Source organism: Phyllostomus discolor, chromosome 3, assembly GCF_004126475.2.
Source record: "Phyllostomus discolor isolate MPI-MPIP mPhyDis1 chromosome 3, mPhyDis1.pri.v3, whole genome shotgun sequence".
NCBI lineage: Eukaryota > Metazoa > Chordata > Mammalia > Chiroptera > Phyllostomidae > Phyllostomus > Phyllostomus discolor.
The window spans coordinates 124,239,236-124,262,301 of NC_040905.2; the positions used below are offsets into that span (position 1 = coordinate 124,239,236).

The 23,066-nt window shown below is 37.8% G+C and overlaps 2 protein-coding genes across 4 annotated transcripts in view; both read right to left on the reverse strand.

The window, feature by feature from the left end:
• The window catches only part of VWA3A (von Willebrand factor A domain containing 3A), a 59,959-nt gene extending 58,346 nt beyond the window's left edge, over positions 1 to 1,613 (reverse strand). Inside the window, exon 1 of one of the 2 annotated variants that reach the window (XM_036021392.1) lies at positions 155 to 1,613. In XM_036021392.1, coding sequence (XP_035877285.1) covers positions 155 to 206 — 52 coding nt within the window. In that variant the 5' untranslated portion in view covers positions 207 to 1,613. The remainder of the gene's footprint in view (positions 1 to 154) is intronic. The other variant, XM_036021394.1, reaches the window with a different exon arrangement.
• A 7,928-nt stretch (positions 1,614 to 9,541) lies between these two features.
• Positions 9,542 to 23,066, reverse strand: part of MOSMO (modulator of smoothened) — a 76,104-nt gene continuing 62,579 nt past the window's right edge. The window contains exons 2-4 of one of the 2 annotated variants that reach the window (XM_036021396.1): positions 21,584 to 21,796; positions 17,395 to 17,427; positions 12,623 to 13,411 (exon numbers count right to left, since the gene is read on the reverse strand). In XM_036021396.1, the coding sequence (XP_035877289.1) occupies positions 13,227 to 13,411; positions 17,395 to 17,427; positions 21,584 to 21,796 (431 nt within the window). In that variant the 3' untranslated portion in view covers positions 12,623 to 13,226. Of the gene's footprint in view, positions 13,412 to 17,394; positions 17,428 to 21,583; positions 21,797 to 23,066 lie in introns of both variants that reach the window. The other variant, XM_028511168.2, reaches the window with a different exon arrangement.

Genomic DNA, 23,066 nt, shown 5'->3' on the forward strand with positions numbered 1-23,066 from the left:
TCTACTGTTGTACCCCCAACACCTGACACAGTGCCTGGCATGGAGGAAACAGATGCTTAAGACCCCAGCCTCCCTAAATTTTTTCTCTCTGTCCAGAGCTTAGTGTCTCCCACACCCTTTTTTGTACCACCTCTGTCAACCTTGTGATACTCACCCTCACCTGCATTTCTCATTTCCCCATCTTTGGGAGAAGGGCTCCTGGTCATCCCAGGACTCTGCTTTTCCCGGTTCCCACTTCCAGTTCTAAGCAACTAAGCAGTGAAGCAGACCCCGCTGGGAAGTGTTAGCTGGTCTCCAAGGCAACAGACTGCACCACTGCAAATGTGAGGCAGTGACAGGGAAAAACCTTCCTCCTGGAGGGGGATGAAATGGCCACTTTGTTAACACACTGCCCCTGCCCCTCCCCCAGCACTCTGCCTTTATCCACCCCCATGAAAACCTGGAAGCAGGATTGGGACCTCCTTCCAAGTTTTAGAGCCTCTGGGACAACAGAGAACTATGGTTTAGACCAGTAGAGCAGCGGCACCTGCTGCCTTCCTGTGGTAGGAACTGAAGAGACAGCAGAGAACACGTTAAAGGCATTAGAGGCAGTAACCTTCTTTCCCTCCTCAGATTCCCTGGGGTCCCTGGGAGGGGTCATGCAGTCTCCCTCCCCCACCCAAACCTGGTTAATACAACAGCAGGCTTAGTGACCTGTTAGCATCAGAAGAGAGCATCTACTGCAATGGTTCCCAAACTCAGGTGCCCTTCAGAGTCACCTGGGTTGCTGGTGAGAAAACACACACACAGTCACATCTGGGAGACTGACACAGAACTGTGGTAAATTGTGGGAACATGAATCTTTGACAGTGGCCTCAGGTGATTATGATGTAACCAGCCCTAGCCCATAGTTGAGGATTTCTTCAACTCCTTTTATGGACGTCAAAAGAGACAAAGTAATGTACCCATGTCAACCAGTCTGTGTGGCCTATATGTGGCTGAGGAATCTGCACTTAGTTTTCCTCATCCAGGTCATTTCTCAAATCACTGACTGCACTTTCTGAACCTTGGATTTTGAAATTCAGAACATATGCAGCTGGTGGTAGTCCTCATACGGTAGAGACTCCCTCAGACGCTGAGCCCAGCAATGGCTTCTGTAAGTCCAGGTCAGAAACAAAGGCCTCACAACAGAAACTGCTGATCTCCCATCAGTCACTCTGGGCAGAAGTCATGGATACAGAGCAACATGTGTCAATATATCACCAAGGCAGGAGATGAGGGAGATCAGAAAGAGGTAAGAAAGTCAGGAGAGGTGAGAATCACAAGAGGCTGAGAGCAACCAACCATCAATGGCTACTCTGTGAACAAGAAGTGAGGTCCCTAAGAGGCAAGGGGGAGGTGAAGACAGGTTGAAAGAGAGTGAAGGGATTAGACAAAGAACATATATGTAATACCCATGGACACAAACAGTGCTGTGGAGATTGACTATAGGAATTGGGGGCAGGCTTGGGGTGGGAGAAAAACTGGGACAACTGTAATACCATAAAAAAAAGAGGTGAGGTCCTTGCACACACCTTCCTGAAAATCCTGGGTAGAAGGGGCTGAGTAGCTTTGAAACCATTTTTGGAGACATGGGGGCCCAAGGCACATAGTTCACCACTCTCACAACTTCCCCTGCTCTTGGATACATAGGTTTTTAACATTTTACTTAAGAAGTAAAGTAAAGTTATTAAGAAGTAAAACCCAGCATTGCAAAGTCATTACTACTGGTTTTTGTTGGTTTTTTTCTGCTTGAGATTACATGATACATATTCTGAATGTGACTAGACAGATGATAAAAGAGGGTAAGTTTTTTAGGCTGTACGACCAGCCAAAAGGAAAGCTATGTGCAGATACTGTCTTGCTCAGTAAACCTTAGACCATATGTGGCTCATAATGGGCCCCATGTAAGGGATTGAAGCACAGTAGGAATTTCTTTTGCCTTGATCAGGTACCTTGATCAGGTTCTTAGTACCTGATCAAGATCAAAATCTCTGATCTTTATTTAGGAACACTAATCTGGTCCCATTACACAAAATATAATTGCTATGGTCTGAATGTTTGTGTCCCAACAAAGTTCCTATGTTGTAAAACTAACCCATAAGGTAATGGAATTAGGAGATGGGGACTTATCATTAGGCCCTCATGATTAATGCCCCCTGAGTGGGATTAGTGCCTTTACAAAAAAAGAAGGAAAAAAAGTCAGACAGAGCTCTGTAGCCCCCTTCCACCATGTGAGGATATGAGACATCTGCAACCCAGAGAAGGGAGGGCCCTCACTCCCGATTATGCTGGCAATCTGGTCTTAGACTTTCAGCTTCCAGAACTGTGAGAAATAAAGTTTTTAAAGTGATGTTGCAATGAACATAGTTTTACATCTTTGTGTATTGAGATTTTATTTCTGTAAGATAAAGACACAAAAGTAAAATGTATGAATCTAGGGATTTTATTTTAAAAATAAAAGACCCTAGAACTGAAAGTTTTAAGTTCACAGCAGGTTCACTTGTAGTGGCAAAATGTGTTGAAATGGAACGAGGTAACTCAGTCTATTCTATTTAATGTGAATTTTTAGACATTTTGTAATTATGTCATGTTGCCTCAGTCTCTGGTGGGGATGTGACAAAATACATAATAAGCATCACTGATTTTTTTTTAATCTGAAAAACCCCAAAGCTCTTTAACTTTTTGATAAATGCTATTGTGTAACAGTGAGTCCCTATAATCCTCATGTATTGGAATGAGCAGATAGTGATGACTTTGATAACTTTGTTTTTAGCAATTAAAATTCCCTTTTGATTTTTAAAAATTGAGATTTAATTGGCATATAGCATTTTATTAGTTTCAGGTATACAATGATTTCATGTCTGTATATATTGTAAAATGATTACAATTTAGTTAACATGTAGTAAAACTTGCTTTTTACCTAAGATAATGTCATTATGTTGTAACAGGGGACACACCCATAGAAATAGGGAAGGGGTCCAAGCTGCACATGACTGGAGACTTTGCCCCTTTGCTGAATGTGTGGCTGGAAGAGGGGGAGAGTAATGGCAAACATGGCCAACACTGGCCCACATTGTTAGAAAACTGGACACCCCCACTAACTTTTGGCATGCATGGGATTCTGGGAGAGGACTTTTGAAATGGAGCATGCCAGGAAGGGAAGTCAGTCAGTTCTTTCCCCTCCCCCAGTGGGGGGGCATGTCGATGGTCTCCAGCAGGTCTGCCAATGTTGGCCAGTGTGGGTCTATGAGTGGAGGCCTGGGGCAGACTTCAAAAGGTGCCTGAAGCTGGACAGTGACTGGAGACCAGCTAAGCCACCTACGTTTACAATGCTTTTGGGTGAGAGAAGAGGTTCCTGGCATAACCTTGAACTGAGTTGGCAGAGGATGACAGGGTGATTTTTCTTTGGTTGTCCTAGAGGAAACAGGCTTTGAGGCAGAAACTTGCCATTATTTCCAAACACCTTGGTGATAATTCAGCATTGTGAATAGATTTTTTGTTCTTGTGTTATTTTCACAAATGACAAATATTGTCATTTATAGTTGTAATGACAAATATTTAAATAGCTATTTTTGATGTCATACTCTTGACTTTTCCTTTCCCTTTACTTTTGTTACCCAGACATTTTAGGCAGAAACTTGCCATTAAATAAGACTCCTTTCTTTTCCACCAAAATGTGTCTTTGGAGATTTGCCTGGTAGGGAGCAAGCAGTAGGACCTGCCCCTGCACCCCCTCCCCGCCCCCACTGACTGGGTTTGGAAACAATGTGGTATATATTTTAGACATTAATTTGTATTTTGCTCTATTTCTTACCTCTATTTCAAGCCAGTAGCAGGTGCTTTTTGTTGGGTTGAGAAGTAGTAGCCTGAAGTGAACAGTTTCCTCAGTCTTTTGTAAAAGCCTAATAAGTGATTTGAAATATTAAAGTAACATGTTAAAGCACAGTAAGGGGTGTGTGTGTGTCAAGAGGAAAGTGGAAGTGCATCAAGAGTCCTTCCATTAGAAGAGACAGAAGCCCAACTCAAGCTGGCTTAAGGCAAAAAAGACAATTTGCTCAAATGACAGAAAAACCCAGGTCTAGTTCTGACCCAAAGGCTAACATAATGTTAACAGAAATTTGCCTCCAATTTTCATCTTCCTTTCTTCTGTGATGGGTTTATTCTCAGGCAGGCTCTTCATGAGTGGCTGACTTGGATCCCCGCAGCACTCTTTCCCCACACAACTCAGAAACCCTAAACGAAGAATGCCTCTTTTCCAGAGTTTCAGCAAAGTCCCAGTCTTGGCTTTGGTTACATGATGTGTCTGTTCTTGAATCTGGCCAGGCTGGTCTCTGTGTCCAGCCCTGAAGCCAGAGAAACCACACAGCCTAAATGTACGAAAGGGGCTGTTTTCCAAACAAAAGAGTTGAGTTTTGTGTCTTTAAAAAAAAGACTTTCATTTATTTTTAGAAGAGGGGAATGGAGGAAGAGTGAGGGAGAAACATCAACATGTGGTTGTCTTTCACATGCCCCTACTGGGGACCTAGCCCACAACCCAGGCATGTACCCTGACTAAGAATAGAACTGGTGACCCTTTGGTTCACAGGCTGGCACTCAATCTACTGAGCCACCTCAGCCAGGGCTCTTTGTGTCTTTTTACCAAAGGAGACATAGGTATTAGGGGGACATACCTCTGAGGGAAGCCAAAGGAGTGGGGGAGGATAATTCCCAGACAGAGGTCAAGAAATCAGAGATCTGAAAATCAGAGAGAGCAGGGCCCTGTTCAGTGTTTGGTTACAATGCTTCAGTGAGATGGCAAAATGTTAGAGGAAATAGGTCCTTGGTGTACCCAGGGGGAAAGTCCACAGGCATAGGGATTCAAGCTCACCAAAAGTGACCACAGCCCAAGTGTGGGCTAGACATAGCCTGGGACAGTTATGTCTCAGCAGTAATTAGTGCAGACAGATGACAAACTACTGGAAGGGCCTTCCTAATGTTTGAATCATGGACTTCTGCATAAGTCCGGTGTAATCCGATAACCAACAGATTTTCCATCAACAAGAGAGAAGGGCCTAGCTGATGGCCACTTTGGTAAATTTCCCTGGATGCTCAATTCCCAAAAGGACCCGATAAAATCAACAGATAGTATCAGGTAGCTCACCAACCAAGGAAGTTGGCACTGCAAAATACCACTTAGTGACAACTCCAGAGATACAGCTTGACGCTAAGAGGGAAATGATGAAAGATTAAACACAAACAACTTAATAACTTACACACTGTTTTCCCCCCAATAAAATGTAACATTCACAGAGCATTTCTAAGGAGAACTACCTTTTACGGTTGGTTGCATTCCACAGCCAAAAGAGGCAAACTATTGATTTAGCTGCTCATGCCTGAGAAAAGGAAATGTAACTGGGACAAGCTATTTTTACTTCTTTCAACAAGCCAAACTGATAATATGGGACAGCAGCAGTAGTCCCAGATATGAAGTCAGGGAACCTAGGTGTGAAGCCAATTCACCAATTACAAGTTATAAGGCTTTGGGTAAATTGTTTACCCTTTTTTTTAATTGTTAGAATTTTATTAAATATTGGTAAGCAAACAGGAGTGGTGCACACTTTGGTTGAAGAGTCCAATTGTTCATCTTTTTGATCCTTAGTTTTTGTAGTCTATAAAATACTTCCTCCTATTCCATAGGCAGGAAGGATACATCAAGATGACATGGAAAAGCACATAACATGAATTTAATGTTCATTTTTCTCCCATTTTTTTATTGAATGCCACTATTTCTTTACCACAGTGCTTAAAAAACATGAACTGCTTTAAAGAGTAGTTGATATACTTTTAGTTAATGTCAAGTTACTATGGTACTTGGAAAGTTTCTGTCATCTAAGGTCTAAGTTCAGCAGCATTATTTGCCATAACAAAAACTTGGAAAAAACCTAAATATACATCAGCGAAGGAAGAGATTAGTATACACACACACACACACACACAACTCTGCAGCCATTTAAAACGAGGAAGACCTATATTTACTGGCACAGAAAAACATAAATGAAAAAGAAAGTAATGGTAGATATGTATAATGATCTTGCTTTTATTAAAATTGAACAGGATATATATATATATATATATATGAAATAACTGTTAAAAATAGTAAAGTCTGGAAAGTGGGTTGAGGGGGGAAAAATTTAATTTCCTATATTCATTAAAATAACTACAGATGCGTTAACTGTTAAAAAAAAATCCTTTTGTCCTGTTTAGGGTCATGGTAATGTCCTTCTCCACAACAGCACTTAGGACAAGAAACAGTTTTTGATGATCCTGAAAGCAGAAATGAAGTATGTGAGTCGGGGTGAGGCTGCAATGCAAGTCCATTTTGCTGCACACTCATTTCATTAGTAAAATATGTAGAAGACAAGGCTTTCATAGATAAGTGGATTATTTTTTCCCCTAGAGCAATGTATTATAGATAATGGAAAGGAGGGTTTTTCAACTGCATTTGTATTTTGCCATCAAGAAGGCAATGTAAATGAGTGAGTTTTTACTTTTCAATTTAGGAAAATACTAGAATTGCTTTAGCCAACTAAATCAAATATTTAGACAACACAAAGAATGCTAGAGTCAAATCACAGAATTTTACTGACTTATCCTGACAAATAATAAATGGGGATTGACTTATTAGTAACCCAATACATTGGCAATATTTACTAAAGTGCCAAAAATGGCCAGTTGGAGATAACCACATCTAAAATGAGATCAAATTTTGAGTCCATCCCTTTTAGCAGAAATAATTAAGATCACTTGGGTAGAACCAAGGTTTTTTTTATTGTTCAATTACAGTTGTCCCCATCTCCCCCCTATTACTCTCCTCTACCCTGTCTTTATCCATGTGTCCCTTATACAGGTTCCTTGAAAACCCTTCCCCTTCTTTCCCTGTTATCCCTCTCCCTCCTCTCCTCTGGTCACTGTTGGTTTGTTCTTTATTTCCATGTCTCATGAAACATATCAAATGTATGGCTTCAAGAAAATGGGGAAGACATAACTCAAAAGCCTCCAGAGTGCTCTCAGGATCAACAGAGTGCTTGCATCATTCTGGTCCTTTGTGTATCAATATTAGAACACTGTGAGCTCAGTAGAAGTGTCTCCAGTCTACAGAAATATCCCAAGGAGGTTAATGAAACTGGCATATAGCCAAATACTTACCAACAAAATAACCATACTTGCTGATCTAGGCAAGCTTCTGTTTTCAGAAGTTCACCAAAGCAATCCTGGGAGATAGGTGACTGGGTCTTTCAAATCTCCAGGAAATAGTTTCATAACTTTCCTTTATACCCAGCCCCAAATATAGTTATGATAATTCATGAGTAAAGCACTAGGGCAGGTCCTTGGAGAACATGAGAAAGCCACATTTCTTGCATGATCACTAAGTTTATAATCTAGTTATAAAGAAGTATTTAATAATGATGACCCTGTCATTTGAATGCTTACTATATACCAAGAACTTTCCATGCATTACCTCATTTAAACCAACAATAACCTTATGATGTAGGTACTATTAGCTCCATTCTACAGCTGAGCAAACCAAGGCTCACAGAGGCTAAGTGATTTATTAAGGGTCACACAGCTAGAATAGTGGAACAGAAATTTGAATCCTGGCAGTTTACTTCCCTGTAGTAAGTTCTGTTAGAGAGGTATAAGCAAAAGAAAAACAAAGCACAGAGAGTTAAATATATTTCAAATAAAGGAGGAATTAGAGGACAATGCAAGGAGTAAAAGGTATAGACACAACCAAGACAGACAGCAGGTGTAGTGAAAAAATGAACATGCTGGTCTGTCAGTGAAGAGAATGGTGGGAAATAAGACTGAAGAGACAGCTTGAAGGCAAACCATGGAGGGTTTTCCATGCTATGCTAAGAAGTGTGGGTTTCATCCTGTAGCCAGGGGAAATAACAGGAACTTGAATAAGGAAATATGTTTCAATTTGTTAAGATTATTTTGGCATAAATGATTTAGATGGATTAAAACAGATAATTAATTAAAGACTGGTTCTATCCTGTGTTGGTGCTTGGCTGAGACCTAGCTGTGTGACTTTGACAAAGTCAATAGGCCTGTGTCCCTGACGTCTTCATCTGGACAGCAGACATACTTAACACACCCTTGCAGATTTCATCCAGCTCTGAAATTTTTTCAAGTTTCATGAAAAAAATTCCATCTTGAAATTCAATCTTGACTGGTCTTAGTCTTTGGACCTGGGGCTGATTTGTAGAAACCTTGAATGTGCTTGAAATTATCATCTCAGTATTTTCATTTGCTGGGAAAATAACCAAAATTCTAAAAATGTATACAGCATTATGCTTTCTATCTTTAATACCACTTATAAATAACTACTTATAGTTTATTGTTGGGTAACTGTGACCCAGAAGAGTTTACTTTGCCTAAAGTCCTCTAGTCTTGGTGTTTTTTCTATAACCTTCTCATATAGTGGTTAGAACAGAATTGGTGGAAGACTAAGTAACAATAAGGTATTTTTGAATCCATGTTGTTTTTAGAGACAGTCTGTTGCCTTTTTATACAGTATTAGCAAAGTGGAAAATGTGCTTCCCCCAATTTAGTTCAGTTGAAGTCTACCATTACAATTTCCAGTTGATCTATTCCTTAATAGGTTTATAAAAAAGAACTCTTCAAATATCTCTATAATCTATGTTATAAACCAGGACAAGGTTCAGATGGTGCAAAGACAGTCAACAAATCAACCCCATTTACTTGGAACTTTCTCAGTTACAGCATTCAAAGTCTCATGTCCCAGGAAACCCCTCAGTCTTAGGCAAACTGGGACAGTTGGTTATCCTAAGAAAACACCCATAAGCTCCAGAACTCAAGAATGTCCAAACCCTACATTGTCTTTATCTCCTAGTTCCCCATGAGGTTCCCGAAGAGGCCAGGAAACAGCAGCAAAGGGTAAATACAATGTTTTATTTGATCCTTAGTTATTATTAGACTGGGCTCATCTCAATACCTCCAGAGCTCAAAGAGAGCTGTTTGTGATGAAGCACATGGACGAATCTAGACACCAAGGGTCTCTATTACCATTTCAACCCAAATTTCAAATCTTAGAAACTAAGATCCTTTGGTCTGCAGTAAAGCAGAAATAGAAGACTGAAGCAAAGATGAATGGGCTTATTAGGACTTTGTGCAAGGAAGAAAAGAAAAGATGGTTAGTTTTCTTTCTCCTACTTCAGGAAACATGATACAAAAGAGAGAGCAACATTTGTATGGTTTATTCTTGCTAAGTGACTCTTCTTATTGGTAAACATGGCCTAGTCCATATTCTGGACTTTTATTAATAGCATCTCTTCCCTAGCAGGGGAGGTAGGAGTGGGAAAGGAAGGAGAGGGGAGACCTTTTCTCCCACATGATGCTAACAAAACCAAAGTAAAAGGCAAGGAAGTGTCACTGTGTGAATATGTGAAAACTCTTTAAGGAATCAATTTTGAAATAAATTTTTAAAATCAAAGCTTATTTCAAAGTAATAGAAGCCTTTTTAGTTTCTTTAGTAGACAATTTATTTTGATAAACTTGCTCCATAACAAAAATACAAGTGAAGAAAATTATGTTCATTTTATACAGTTCATATTAACAATTTGTTTTGAAACTATTAATTGAAAAATGTTATAACCAATTAGAAAACAACTCTTAAAAGTTTAGGGCAATATACAGACCTTGATCACAAACTTCAAAATCTCTTGAGGTGATACAACTACTAAATTCTGTGTAGGGAATCCAACCTACACAGGCCACTTTCTTCCTTCATATACTTTTATCCTTCAAAAATCAGCTCTAAAAGACAACTTACTGTTTTGTATTGTGAAAGTAATTTCAATTTTTAGAAGATTAAATGGGTTGATAAACAGTTACTACAATCAGAGTAACTGTGGCTAGTAGTCTTTTAATAAAGACAAAATAAATGTAACATGTTCTTCCTATGAAGCCCACGATGCAAAATAATAGCTAAGCATATATGCAGAGTTAGTTTCCAATACTTTTCAGGGCCTTTCCTCTAAATCAATAGATTGTATGTCACCAGGACTAATTATTATTATACTAAAGAGATTAAACAGTGAATTCACAGAACATCAAGTAGAAATACCAAAGCTTTAGGCAAAAGAGTAAAAATTAATGAAGTGTTTTGGTCATCTAGAACATTAAAAAAAAGAGCCATCCTTCAAAAACAAAACAAATGGAACAGAAAATAAGTTTATAAGAAGTAGAAGAGTCAGAAAAATTACATACACACATTAACAACATAGAACATGGATTACCTTTGGAAAGGATTATACTGAAAAATTTTAAAAATGAACTGAAGATTTTCCATGTTTACAGATGTTTAGGCATATGTAATTAGGAGCTTCCAAAATTTTCAAACTAAGTCCTGTGCAAATAAAATCTACAACTAGTTTTCAGCAGATTTTACAGTGATGTTCTTAGGTATGAGAATAATGCACACTCTAAAAACAATGTAACAGACAAAAGTTTGACAAATGATTGCACCGTAAAAGTGTTTTATATACAGATTACAAGCTACGATTTCCTGTTATAAATTAATACTGTACTATATAGTACTTACTATAGTGACCTTTTTAAAGCAACTGCTGATAGCTGTGTCTTTTCACTTACAGGATGTATAGAATTTTATATGAATAAGTCCATTTCAATGTTTGGTCTGGAAGAGTACAAAGATTTGACTTCATACACTACTTGATGGGACAGTTTTAACCCTGGGCTGACTGGTTAGAATTTCCCTCATCAGTCCTTTAATGTACTGGACCTCCAAGATGATGATGAAATTAAAGAAAATCTGATGGTTTGGATAATAGATACAAATAAAACCTTAAATTTTGTCATCTTGCAATACCACTGTAAGTGAAAGAAGTAAACAGTGGGGAAGTTCTTAGCAGCTGAGAAACTCTCTCTCCCCATGCTTATGATCCAGTTAAAAACATTTTGAGACTATTTACAATAAAATTCATCTTTTGGAAGAGAAAAGCTCTTGGTTATATAAATTAATTTGAAACATACTTTGCTAACACTTTATGTCTGGTATAATGATGACAATGATAGCTTTCCTTCAAAGTGATCCATTGTGACTGAGGACTAATCAGATTCCCCTGGGAATGGCAATCCCAAATGTCCAACTGACTAGACAACACTTAGGGGGAAAGAATCTACTTCAAGCATCTTCTAAGGTTTCTTTGATCCTGGAGGAAAATGTGTGACATTCACTGGTACCACTCAAGGAATGCATCACAGTGGTGGCCTACCTCTTATCCCCACTCCTGAGTGAGCTGCAACACTGGGTTTTCTTCCACAATAAAATACTGATGAATTAACAGTGAGATACATAAATATTAAACAAGCCAGCATGGAAAGAAAACATCAGGTTCCCCCATTTCATATTTTGAATAATTGAGGAGGTAGCCCCAACTCCGTTGCAATCATTCTCTAATGTATAATCTAGGTTTTTAAAAAACAAGGCATTCATTTGTTGGTGTGAAGCTGTACTATATAATAGATGGACTATCCAGGACTCTACTGACGGACATTTGGGGTGCCATTTCACTATACAGAAGAAAAACTTAGCTCCACTGCCATGAAAACTTACTTTCATTGCCATGAAAGACCTCTCCTGCCCCACATTTGAAACAGGAGATGATCTATAGTGTACACCTGGAAAAACTAAGCACTGAGACATGAAGGCATGGAAAGGTGGAGAAGAGAAATACTGTGTTTTAAAACTATCTGTGGATTCAAGGGTTAGCTATAGTGCTTCTTTTAGGAAAAAAAGATAAAGCTGTAGGTAGAGTACGGTCCTTTAAAGTAAATGCAAAAATGTTAGCTGCTCCCAGACAAAGGTGTATGGCATATAAAGAAAATACTGTATCACTCAGGTTTTCGGTAAAGGAGATGTATGAATAATGCTTATGGATAAAAATAACATAAATTTAACTTTAGAGCAGAGTGATATTGGTGTTGTAAATATTGTAAATTAATATTACTAGTGGACTTTGTATTTATGTAAAGTTGTATATTTGAACACAGAAGATGCATTATTAATGTAACAGAGTCAGCCAGTAAAAAAAGAACCTCTGTACAACAGACAACAGTTGCCAATAATTTAAATAGTGTCAAATTCCCCAAATTACATGATCTTACTTTCTACTATCATATACAAATAAATTAACCCTACAAAGAATTTTAGCTTAACTTAAAATTGCACCTAGAAAGATATGGGATTATTTGTACCTATTACAAAAACCTGTTAAAATCAAGGGCTGTTACAAAGAATGAGGTAAACTGAAGACTCTCTCCACTATACAGCCTTCAGATAAATGGCTTTTTTAAATTGAGTTCTAGGTTTGCACACCACAGTGTTTTGCTAGCAAAGCATTCAGAGTTCTCTTCCAGAAACTGTTTGCATGTGTGTATACAAATTTACACACACACACACACACACATATATACACACTGTATACTGCATCACAAAATATATATTATATATATTTATATAAATATAACGAACATTTCCCCCACCCACCCCAGCAACATGTTTCTTAGTGTTTGATTTTTTTTTGTACACAGAGAACAGGGAATTTCAGAATTTTTACATACATTTTAGCAAACAAGTTTTGATCTATTGGCTTCTTGGTGCAGTATCACAACAGCAATCCCTTCTGGTGCCTCATACTACTTACAAGGAAGCTGTGAATACTAGTTTCTTAGAAAGTGAGGCCAGCCCCACAGAAACTTCTCTTGCATCCCTCTGGTCCACTGTGATTCATAAATACTTAGAATTTTCCCCCCTCAAATGAATCATTAGACATTAACAACGGAACAAGAGTCATAAGGGCCCCGTGCTTTTCAGTAGAAAGTATTCTCCTTCACTAGGCTGCTATCACAGTGCAGATTTGACTGCCTGAATATGTGCTCAGGAGACTTAGTCAACATTGTCTGTATTTGGTTATGAAAAAGGCTCTCAATTTTTTTAAAATCCAAAGTGCATAGTGAGAACTAATCAAAGTATTTTCTTTTCAGCATCAGTTTCATCTAAGTATCTTCCTAAGTGAGGACTACTCAGATGCCTTGCCTTTGTCCTCCCCACCCTCCAAAAATAAAAAAATAAAATAAAATTTAAAATAATAAAAATAGTCAAGCAAATTAGACATTCATCAGCCTGGTAAACAAACTTTGCCAGCAAATAGAAGTCCTACTATTGTAAAGAAAATTGATAAGACAAAAAGTACATATGATGACCCAACTACTGTGTTGTTGGGTAATTTATAAGGTTGACCTCCGACTTCATTGATGTAAAATCCTATTGGAAATATTAGGGCAGCCATACAGAAAAGGATCACTGTAAAACAAACCAAAACACAACATTAGTAACATGGTTTGGTGATTAGAAAGACAAAGAAAATTGGTACAAAGAAGTTTATAAGAAGGGTCATGGATTGGTAACATGGTCAAACCTTTTAAAATGTGAACCACCTGTCCAAAGATTTGCATATACTGCAGATTATATAATATCCCCAAAGCCTAACAATTAAGTTCAGTAAAAGCTAGGTTAGCCTTTCAAATATCAGCATTAAGAAAGGTCCCCATGTCTACTAAGTACTTGCTTTTATTATTCTTGACCATTTCAAGTTGTGATGAGAGTTAAGTTCTGGCTGTACTACTTACTAACTGTGCAATCTTAGGCTCTGGTACCCTTCTGCAAATAGAATAAATGCGAGAAGTATTAGGTTGGCCAAAAAGTCCACTTAGTTTTTTTCTGTAAAATAAAAGACACACTTTTCATTTCACCAATAACTTTATTGATTTAGATATTATGAGTATGTCAGCTATCTCCTGCCACTGGCTTTTAGTGGGTAAAGGCCAGAGGTGCTGCTAAACATTTTCCAGTACATAAAACAGCTCCACAGCAAAGAATTATTTGGCCAAAATGTCAATGGTACCAAGAAACTTTGCAAACCACTTTTGATGTATTTGATCAATCAGAGTACCTTCTTCATATACTGCATAAATCTTTTTTGTGTGTTTCAGTTGCCTTTTTACATTTCTTGAAATAATAAAGCATAACAAGGCAAAAATGTGGATTTCCAGCTAAGATGGAGGAGTAGGTGGACACACTGTGCCTTCTTGCACAACCAAAAGAAGGACAACAACAAATTTAAAAACAAAAACCAAACAGAACTGACAGAAAATTGAACTGTATGGAAGTCTGACAACCAAGGAGTTAAAGAACAAACATTCATCCAGACCGGGCAGGAGGGGCAGAGACGGGAAGGACTCTCAGCAAGGTGGCAGCTAGAAGACCGGGGTGGGCAAGGCTGTGGTTGGTGGATCCAGTGAGGTGGTAGATTACGGACTGGGCAGTCCCACATTTGTGCGCAGGTAAACTGGAAGGAACAACTGGGGAGCGAGACCGACCATGCAACCCAGAGTTTCGGTGCAGGGAAATAAAGCCTCAAACCTCTGATTGAAAACACCTGGTGGTGGAGGTTGAGGCGGCACGAGGAGAAATTCCCAGCCTCACAGGAGAGTTTATTGGAGAGACCAACAGGGTCCTAGAACATACACAAACCCACCCACCCAGGAATCAGCACCAGAAGGGCCCAATTTGATTGTGGGTAGCGGGGGACATGACTGAAAACTGGCAGAGATGGGAACAAGTGACACTGTTCCTTCTCGGGCCTCTCCCCCATATACTACAATGTCACAACACAGCTACATGGGTTGCCCCGCCCTGGCGAACACCTAAGGCTCCACCCCTTACTACGTAACAGGCATGCCAAGACCAAAAAAAAAAAAAAGGCCCAAATGAAAGAAGAGATCAAAGCTCCAGAAAAAATACAAACTAAGCCATCAAAAGATAGCCAACCTATCAGACACACAGTTCAAAACACTGATAATCAGGATGCTCACAGAATTGGTTGAATATGGTTGCAAATTACATGAAAAAATGAAGGCTGTCCTGGCTGGTGTGGCTCAATGGATTGAGTGCTGTACTGTGAACCAAAAGGTGTCGCCAGTTCAATTCCCAGTCAGGATACATGCCTGGGTTGCAAGCCAGGTCCCCAGTTGGGGGCATAACAGAGGCAACCACACATTGATATTTCTCTCTCTCTCTAAAAATAAAATAAAATCTCTTTTAAAAAAATGAAGGCTATGCTAAGTGAAATAAAGAAAAATGAACAGGGAACCAAATAGTGACAGGAAGGAAGCCAGGACTCAAATTAAGGGTGTGGACCAGAAGTAAGAAAGAAACATTCAACCAGAACAGAATGAAGAAACATGAATTCCAAAAAATTAGGAGAGGCTTAGGAACCTCCAGGACATCTTGAAATGTTCCAACATCCAAATCATAGGAGGAAGATTCATCTGAATCAGAAGGAGAAGAGGAAGAGCAAGAAATTGAAAACTTACTTGAACAAATAATGAAGGAGAACTTCCCCAACCTGGCAAAGGAAACAGACTTCCAGGAAGTCCAGGAAGCTCAGAGAGTCCCAAAGAAGTTGGACCCAAGAAGGAATACACCAAGGCACATCATAATTACATTAGCCAAGGTAAAAATGAAGGAGAGAATCTTAAAAGCAGCAAGAGAAAAGGAGACAGTTACTTACAAAGGAGTTTCCATAAGACTACCAATTGATTTCTCAGAGACTTTACAGGCAACAACGCGCTGGAAAGAAGTATTCCAAGTCATGAAAGGCATGGACCTATATCCAAGATTAGTCTATCCAGCAAAGCTTTCATTTAGAATGGAAGGGCAGATAAAGTGTTTTCCAAATAAGGTCAAATTAAAGGAGTTCATCATCACCAAGTCCTTATTATATGAAATGTTAAAGGGACTTATCTAAGAAAAAGAAGATTAAAAATATGAACAGTAAAATGACAACGGACTCACAGTTGTTAACAACCACACCCAAAACAAAAAACAAAAACAAGCCCTGGCTGGCGTAGCTCAGTGGATTGAGTGCGGGCTGCAAACCAAAGTGTCGCAGGTTCGATTCCCAGTCAGGGTACATGCCTGGGTTGCAGGCCATGACCCCCAGCAACCGCACATTGATGTTTCTCTGTCTCTATCTCCCTCCTTCCCTCTCTAAACATAAATAAATAAAATCTTAAAAAAAAACAAAAACCAAAACAAACTAAGCAAACAACTGGAATAGGAACAGAATCACAGAAACAGAGATCACATGGAGGGTTATCAGCAGGGTAGTGGTGGGGGGAAGGTACAGAGAATAAGTAGTATAAATGGTAGGTAGAAAATAGACTGGGGGAGGTTAAGAATAGTATAGGAAATGTAGAAGCCAAAGAACTTATATGTATGACCCATGGACATGAACTAAAGGGGGGAAATGTGAGTGGAGGAGTGTGCAAGGTGGAGGGGAATGAAGGGGGGAAATGGGACAACTGTAATAGCATAATAAAGTGTATTAAAAATGTGACTTAAAAATGTTCTGTATCTTCACCTTCAATATCAAAATGGCCACACAAAAATTCACCAATTTTGATAAGTTTTTAAAAAATGCACCCTGATGTGACAGCTTTCACAATACAATCTAACAAAATTGTTTCTAATGAAGTTAAAGACACCTAAACACTACTAGAGCCATAGTAGGGGGAAAAAAAAAACCTAAATGAACTCTTCGGCCAACACAATATAAATAAAACATTATTGAGTCCCTGACACAGTGCCACATTGACAAGTGCTGAATAAATATTGCATATTATCATCTTAGTTATTATTTTGCCAGTTCTTTGCTCCTCTGAATTGATATTATTTAGAAGGAATTGGAGAAAAGGTACATGCAAGTACTGTTTACCTTACTCTGATACAAAGTCAGCTAGCAGAAAAAACCTGAGACTTCTGGGATGATTAGCAAATTGTCAGAGTGGTTAGCTCTTATCATGGACAACGTTTAAAAAACAAAACAAAACAAAAACAAGAATAACAACCCATCCCAATCTCTGTCAGGTTTCTGAATACAAAGAGGTTCAAGTGGGAGAGAATGGGAAAAACTCTGCGTTTTGTATACAAACACAATGAAATCTAATATTTGCTAAAATGTTTCTAGAAAAATATCAGAAAAAACACTGAGTGGGTAGGAGTAATTCCATAGGCCACTGTATTAGCAAACAGTGTGTTCCCCTGTGAGACCAAAGAAACATCCTTCTTAGTGAATGCAAGTTACCTACAGATAAGTTAGTTTTTCCAAGAAAATAGTTTATGCTTTTTGAAAGCACACTAGTTAAAAGTGCACAGTCATTCAAATTTCTCTGTAGGCAGAAACATTTCTTCAGGGTAATGTGAAGACAGATTACTATACTCACAGTACATGAAGAGTTGAAGCTTTCCATTATTATCTGAATGAGAAAAGTTTCCAAGTTAGACCTCTTCCCAGGAATACTGACAAGAGTCCTGGATAACATATTAGCTGACAATTTTCCTAAATTATTTTTGTGTTAGTCAACAAAGTTTAAAAGTCCTTAATAAGTCAACAGAAGTTTTTCTGGAATAGCTCTAGAAATGCATTAAAAAGTAACATTTTCTCAAGTAATGCACTAACTTAAGAAATACATCAGCACCCTTGTTTGCTTTGCACTATTTAGGTGGATTATTTTATATTATACACATAGTCTATTTTATTTTGGGCAAACAATCACACCAAATAATTTTACATAAGCAAATTTAGACTCTTTTGGTTGTTCTGTTGTATAGTCAGCAAATAAATAACTTTATGCCAATATCCACTTATCAGTATCATCTGCCACCAATTTCTAATAGTTTTTAATGCCTTAATGATTTGGTAAGTCCAAAGAAACCACAATATAAGTAGCTCTACCTAATTTATAAAAATAATGGGATACAATGAGTTTTAAAAACAATTTGTTTCTTAATGATTAAGTTAATCTCAAAAACTAAATAATTTAGAAATACAGATATTACATGTTACTCTGTTAACTGATCTGCTGACTTTATATCTATCCTTTCTTATTTTCCATCATAAAATAAAAATTTATCCATTATAATGGAGTAATTGTTTAGCATTTTACAAGACTTAATTAGTTTCCAAATTGGTTAGGAAAAGCTTAATCAAATTTAAAGGAAGCAATAAACTCTTATTCAATCTAATTTTGGTTTTTAATAAAAAAAATAGGTTCTCTATACTTCCTGAGGATATTTAATATGGGTAGATGATTTTTCTTTTATTTTTTAAAAGATTTTATTTTTAGATAGAGGAGAAGGGAGGGAGAAAGAGAGGGAGGGAAACATCAATGTGTGGCTGCCTCTCGAATGTCCCCTCCTGGGGACCTGGCCTGCAACCCAGGCATGTGCCCAGACTGGGAATTGAACCAGTGACCCTTTGGTTCGCAGGCCCACACTCAATCCACTGAGCCACACTCGCCAGAGCTGGTTGATGATTTTTCTTTTAAGCTACTTCTTTATGACCTGTAAAGTTACTTTAGATCTTAGAATATTATTTTTTTCTCTTTCTTTTTAAAATTGAATTTATTGGGGGTGACACTGGTTAATAAAACCATAAAAGTTTCAAATGTGCCCTGGCTGGCATAGCTCAGTGGATTGAGCGTGGGCTGCGAACCAGGCATCACAGGTTCGATTCCCAGTCAGGGCACATGCCTAGGTTGCAGGCCATAACCCCCAGCAACCGCACATTGATATCTCTCTCTTCCCACTCTTCCCTCTAAAAAATAAAAAAAAATAAAAAAATTAAAAATTAAAAAAAAAAAGTTTCAAATGTACAGCTCAGTAAAACATCATCTAATGCTGATAATATCTATCAAATTTTGGTAGTTAAGTTCTGGATTATAAATAAACCTATGAAGACATAACTTCATGTCCTCCACGGTAATTAGAGTCAGATTATCAGGTGTGTAGATGAGGTAGATGAGGGTGTAAATTACAGTGGCAAAGGAAAGGACACATCTTTGTTACTCTTTTCCCCCATATGCCAACTCTACCATGTGTGGCTCTCCTCTGAGAGATTTTTCCACTGTGTAAACCACACAGAAAATGTTACCCTCACATTCTTACCAAAATTACAGCTTAACTGGAATAGAAACCCATATCATAGAGTTGATGATGTACAATAGTGTAACACTAGGGGGAGCCCAATTCCTCTTGGAACTGTCAACCCAGTGGAATAGCTCTAGAACAAAAACCGATGTATTTAAGGAAGCTAAGAGTAAATACAGTTCTATGCTTACCTAGATGTCATTAACTTCAAGATATATTCTTGAACTAAAAACCAAGGTACAGAATAATATAAACAGAATAAATATATATTTATGGAACACTCAAATATATACAAACACGTTTTGATGCATGGAATACCTTTGGTAGGAAACCCTACAAACTAGTAACAATGGTTGCCTCAAGGAAAGGAGTATTGGATATATGGGTTACTGGGCCACAAATGAGACTTACTTTTCACTTGGTGACCCTTTCATAGACTTTGAATTATGTATTTTATGCATATTATTTTAAAAACTTAAATTATTTAAAAATAAAGGAAAAACACACAGCATACTGAGGTAACTACATATACTTAAATATTCTCTATTGAAGGGGAATGAAAAACAAGATAACCCATTTTTTCATTTATTGGGTCACAAAAACAATGGCTCAGTGAGTACCTTAATACTTTCACTTATACTATTTTGCTAAATTATATGAATTTTTTTTCATATTCATAGCATATGCATTCCCAAATTTCAACTAAATCCAGAAACTACATCCTTCCTTGATTTTACATAAAGAATGAATTTTATCTGGACAAGTACTATATCTTTAAGTAAAGATTCTCTTTAAATTTCTCACCAATACCTTTTAATTTAGCAGCACTGTCTCTGGACCCTACCATTTAGCAAAGAACTGTCTTGGGAGGTTTGTCTGAACTCAAACAAGATCATGACCTTGTTTACCCTTCAAGACAGCATGGATGGAGCTAGAGACTATTATGCTAAGTGAAATAACCCAGGCAATGAAATACAATTCCATATGATCTAACTCATAGCTGGAATCTAAGGAACAAAATAAAGTAATGAGCAAACAGAGGCACAGAAATAAGGAACAGACTGACAGCTGTAAGAGGGGATGGGGGAGGCTGGGACTAGTTAAAGGAAGTGAAGGAACTAGACAAAGAACATACATTCATTACCTATGGACATGAACAATGATGTGGGGATTGACTGTGGGAAGGGCAGTGACAAAGAGGAAAAATTGGGACAGCTGTAATAGCATAAACAATAAAAAAATAAAAAGATCACCTTGCCTCACATTTCTTAACAAGAATGGAGATTATTTTCTGTCAAAAGCAACTTGACCTAAATTTTAAAATTAAGGTAGACATAGAGACAAAAATAAAACAACAGAACCAGAAACATACATTAAGAGAATGATGCTCAGGAATGAATACTCCATCTTATGGTCTTTAAGGATACATTGAGTTTTACCATTAATAGGTATATGTAGGATTGTGCCTCACCCCTATCTTATGAGTTCTAAAGGAAAATATCAAGTGAAAGTAAACTATGATGTAATACTCATTGTTTAAAACTTATGCAAACCTGGGATGATTTTAAGGCAATGAAAAGTTAAATCCAGTAGTATCTGGTATAAGTCTCATCATTCTATATACCTCAGAGCAAGGTTTCTCAGCACAGCCCTATTGCCATTTTGGGCCAAAGAAGTCTTTGTTGTGGAACAATTATGTGCACTTGTAGCATGTTTACAGCCTCCTTGGCCCCTACTCACTAGGTGTCAGCAGCATCTTCCCATTTATGACAATCAAAATGTTTATAGACATTCATGAATGTCCCCTAGGGACAAACTGCTTTAGAGAGAAAGACACAAGAAAGCAGAATTACAGAGATAGCTTTTCTTTATGCATTTTTGTTTCCTTTAACTTGGGATCAACCTCTGATGTGTTTTGAAATTAAACCAATTCTGCAAAGTACAAGAGAATGTGCAATATATAAATATATCAAACCCTTGGGCACTTATTAATGGAGTAAGAAATGTTGAGAAACAATTATTAAATAACCAAATGTGCTGATTTTTCAATGGTCACATACAACTGACAGCAGAAACTAAAAATTAGTGTTATTAAAAAGCACATCAACGCCTTATCTAATTTACATTTGTTATATTTTTATCTAGATTTATCTTTATTTGACATAAGATACTAATACCTTTGAGAAGTGGAAAGACTCAAGTTAATGATAGCTCTGAGTCACAGACCTGGAACACTATGCCACAATGTGAGCAGAAAAAAAATTCATTAAAATAGCATTTCATACAAAGCGATTAAGGTTTTGGATGTCCTTGTCTTGTGGTGAGAATTCTGAAGAATCGATGGGACTGTGCAGTTTATCTGACGGCCATATACAAGTAGTGCTCTTTGATGATTATAGAGTCCTTATTACTGGTTCTTGATTATCTTCATAAAAATACCAGCGTGCATGCCTTTTAGACAAATTACTAGCACAGGTTACTTACTTCCAGTGAATGCTATCCATCGAGCATATTTTGTAGCTTCTCTTCGCCAGTGGGAAGCCACCAGCAAACCACATGTGACAGTCAATGAAATGATTCCCATGATGATAAAAAATAGTGTGGTGACCCACTCTGGGGGAAGCCGAGGTGGGATGCACGTTCGGTCTCGTCCATGGATTGTTTGACACTGTCGCACAAGGCCCACAGTGAGTGCTCCTGGGGAGATGCAAAAAGTGAAAATGCTTTAGTGGGTTTGGCATATCCAGGGGATATTCCCTACCAATACCCCTTTAGTTCTTAAATCATATTTCTCTCTATGTGGGTCATTCAAGCACTTAATTTCTACTGAGTCCCCCTGCCCAGCATTCTGCTATAACTTCTAAGGTAGTAATACTTGTTGTAATGTATGAAGTGAACTTAAAAACAAAAGACAGTTCATTTAATTATTCATTAAATACATACTTTTCTGAGTACTTGTGTCATGTACTGTTTCTAGGCTCCAGGAAAATAACAATAAATGAGCAATGAGGCTCCTGTTCTTACTAGCAAAAAGAACTGGAACTTTTGTATTCCCAGAACAAAGGCTCATTGTATATTATTTTATTTTGGCTGAGGAAAAAACCACTTTTCAGAAAATTGAAGGCAAACTTAAAATACGTTTAAGCATACTATTCAAGTAAAATTAAATAATGAATTAAATACTAGAACCAATAATATTTTATTAATAGTAGAAGGTCTATGATATTATAATACAAGTTCTTTTCCATCATATTCAAGAAAATGTTGGGAAAACTAGTAAATTCCCCCCATTTGGTAGTTCAACAATTTTTGTACAATGTACAAGTGTTCACAACTGCCAAACCATTACTGGCATGATTCAGCAAGAACGCATAAAGGCATTAGTGGCAGTTTTTAAACTGCCCCTTCTACAACTCATTATTACAAACATGTTCTCACGTAAAGCCGAAGGAACCCCTTTATCAAATATGAATTAACTTGTAGAAACTTAGATAAGGTGAAAGAGTAATTATTTTATCTTCTCCACTAATAACAATTAAAATGTTACTTTTGAGTAAAAGCTGCTTATTTCCCCCTCTAAAGGGCAAGTGTGAATGGGAAAATTTCTGTGAAAAGTCCAAGAAAAGACATTTGTGGAGCCACTGAAAACAAGAGATTTCTGCCTCTTTTTTGGATCTTCATTATTTTTTCTCAGTATGAACAACAACACAGCAATTGCCTCTAACAAGGGCCTTTGTAAGCAGTAAAACTCGTAAAGGCTTTCTGGGAGGTGGCCTTGGAGGAGAAGGCAAATGGGGGTGGGGGTGTGCCTACAGATGTGTATGGGAGTAGTGGGGCTGTAGGCAGGGGGCTTCTCTGCAACTTGCGTTTTGCCATTGATATAAAACAATGTTTTCCCAAAAAAATTAAGCACAAAAATCAGTTCTGCTCTCAAAACTTGAGTTGTACGTTTTTTCCCCTTCTAATC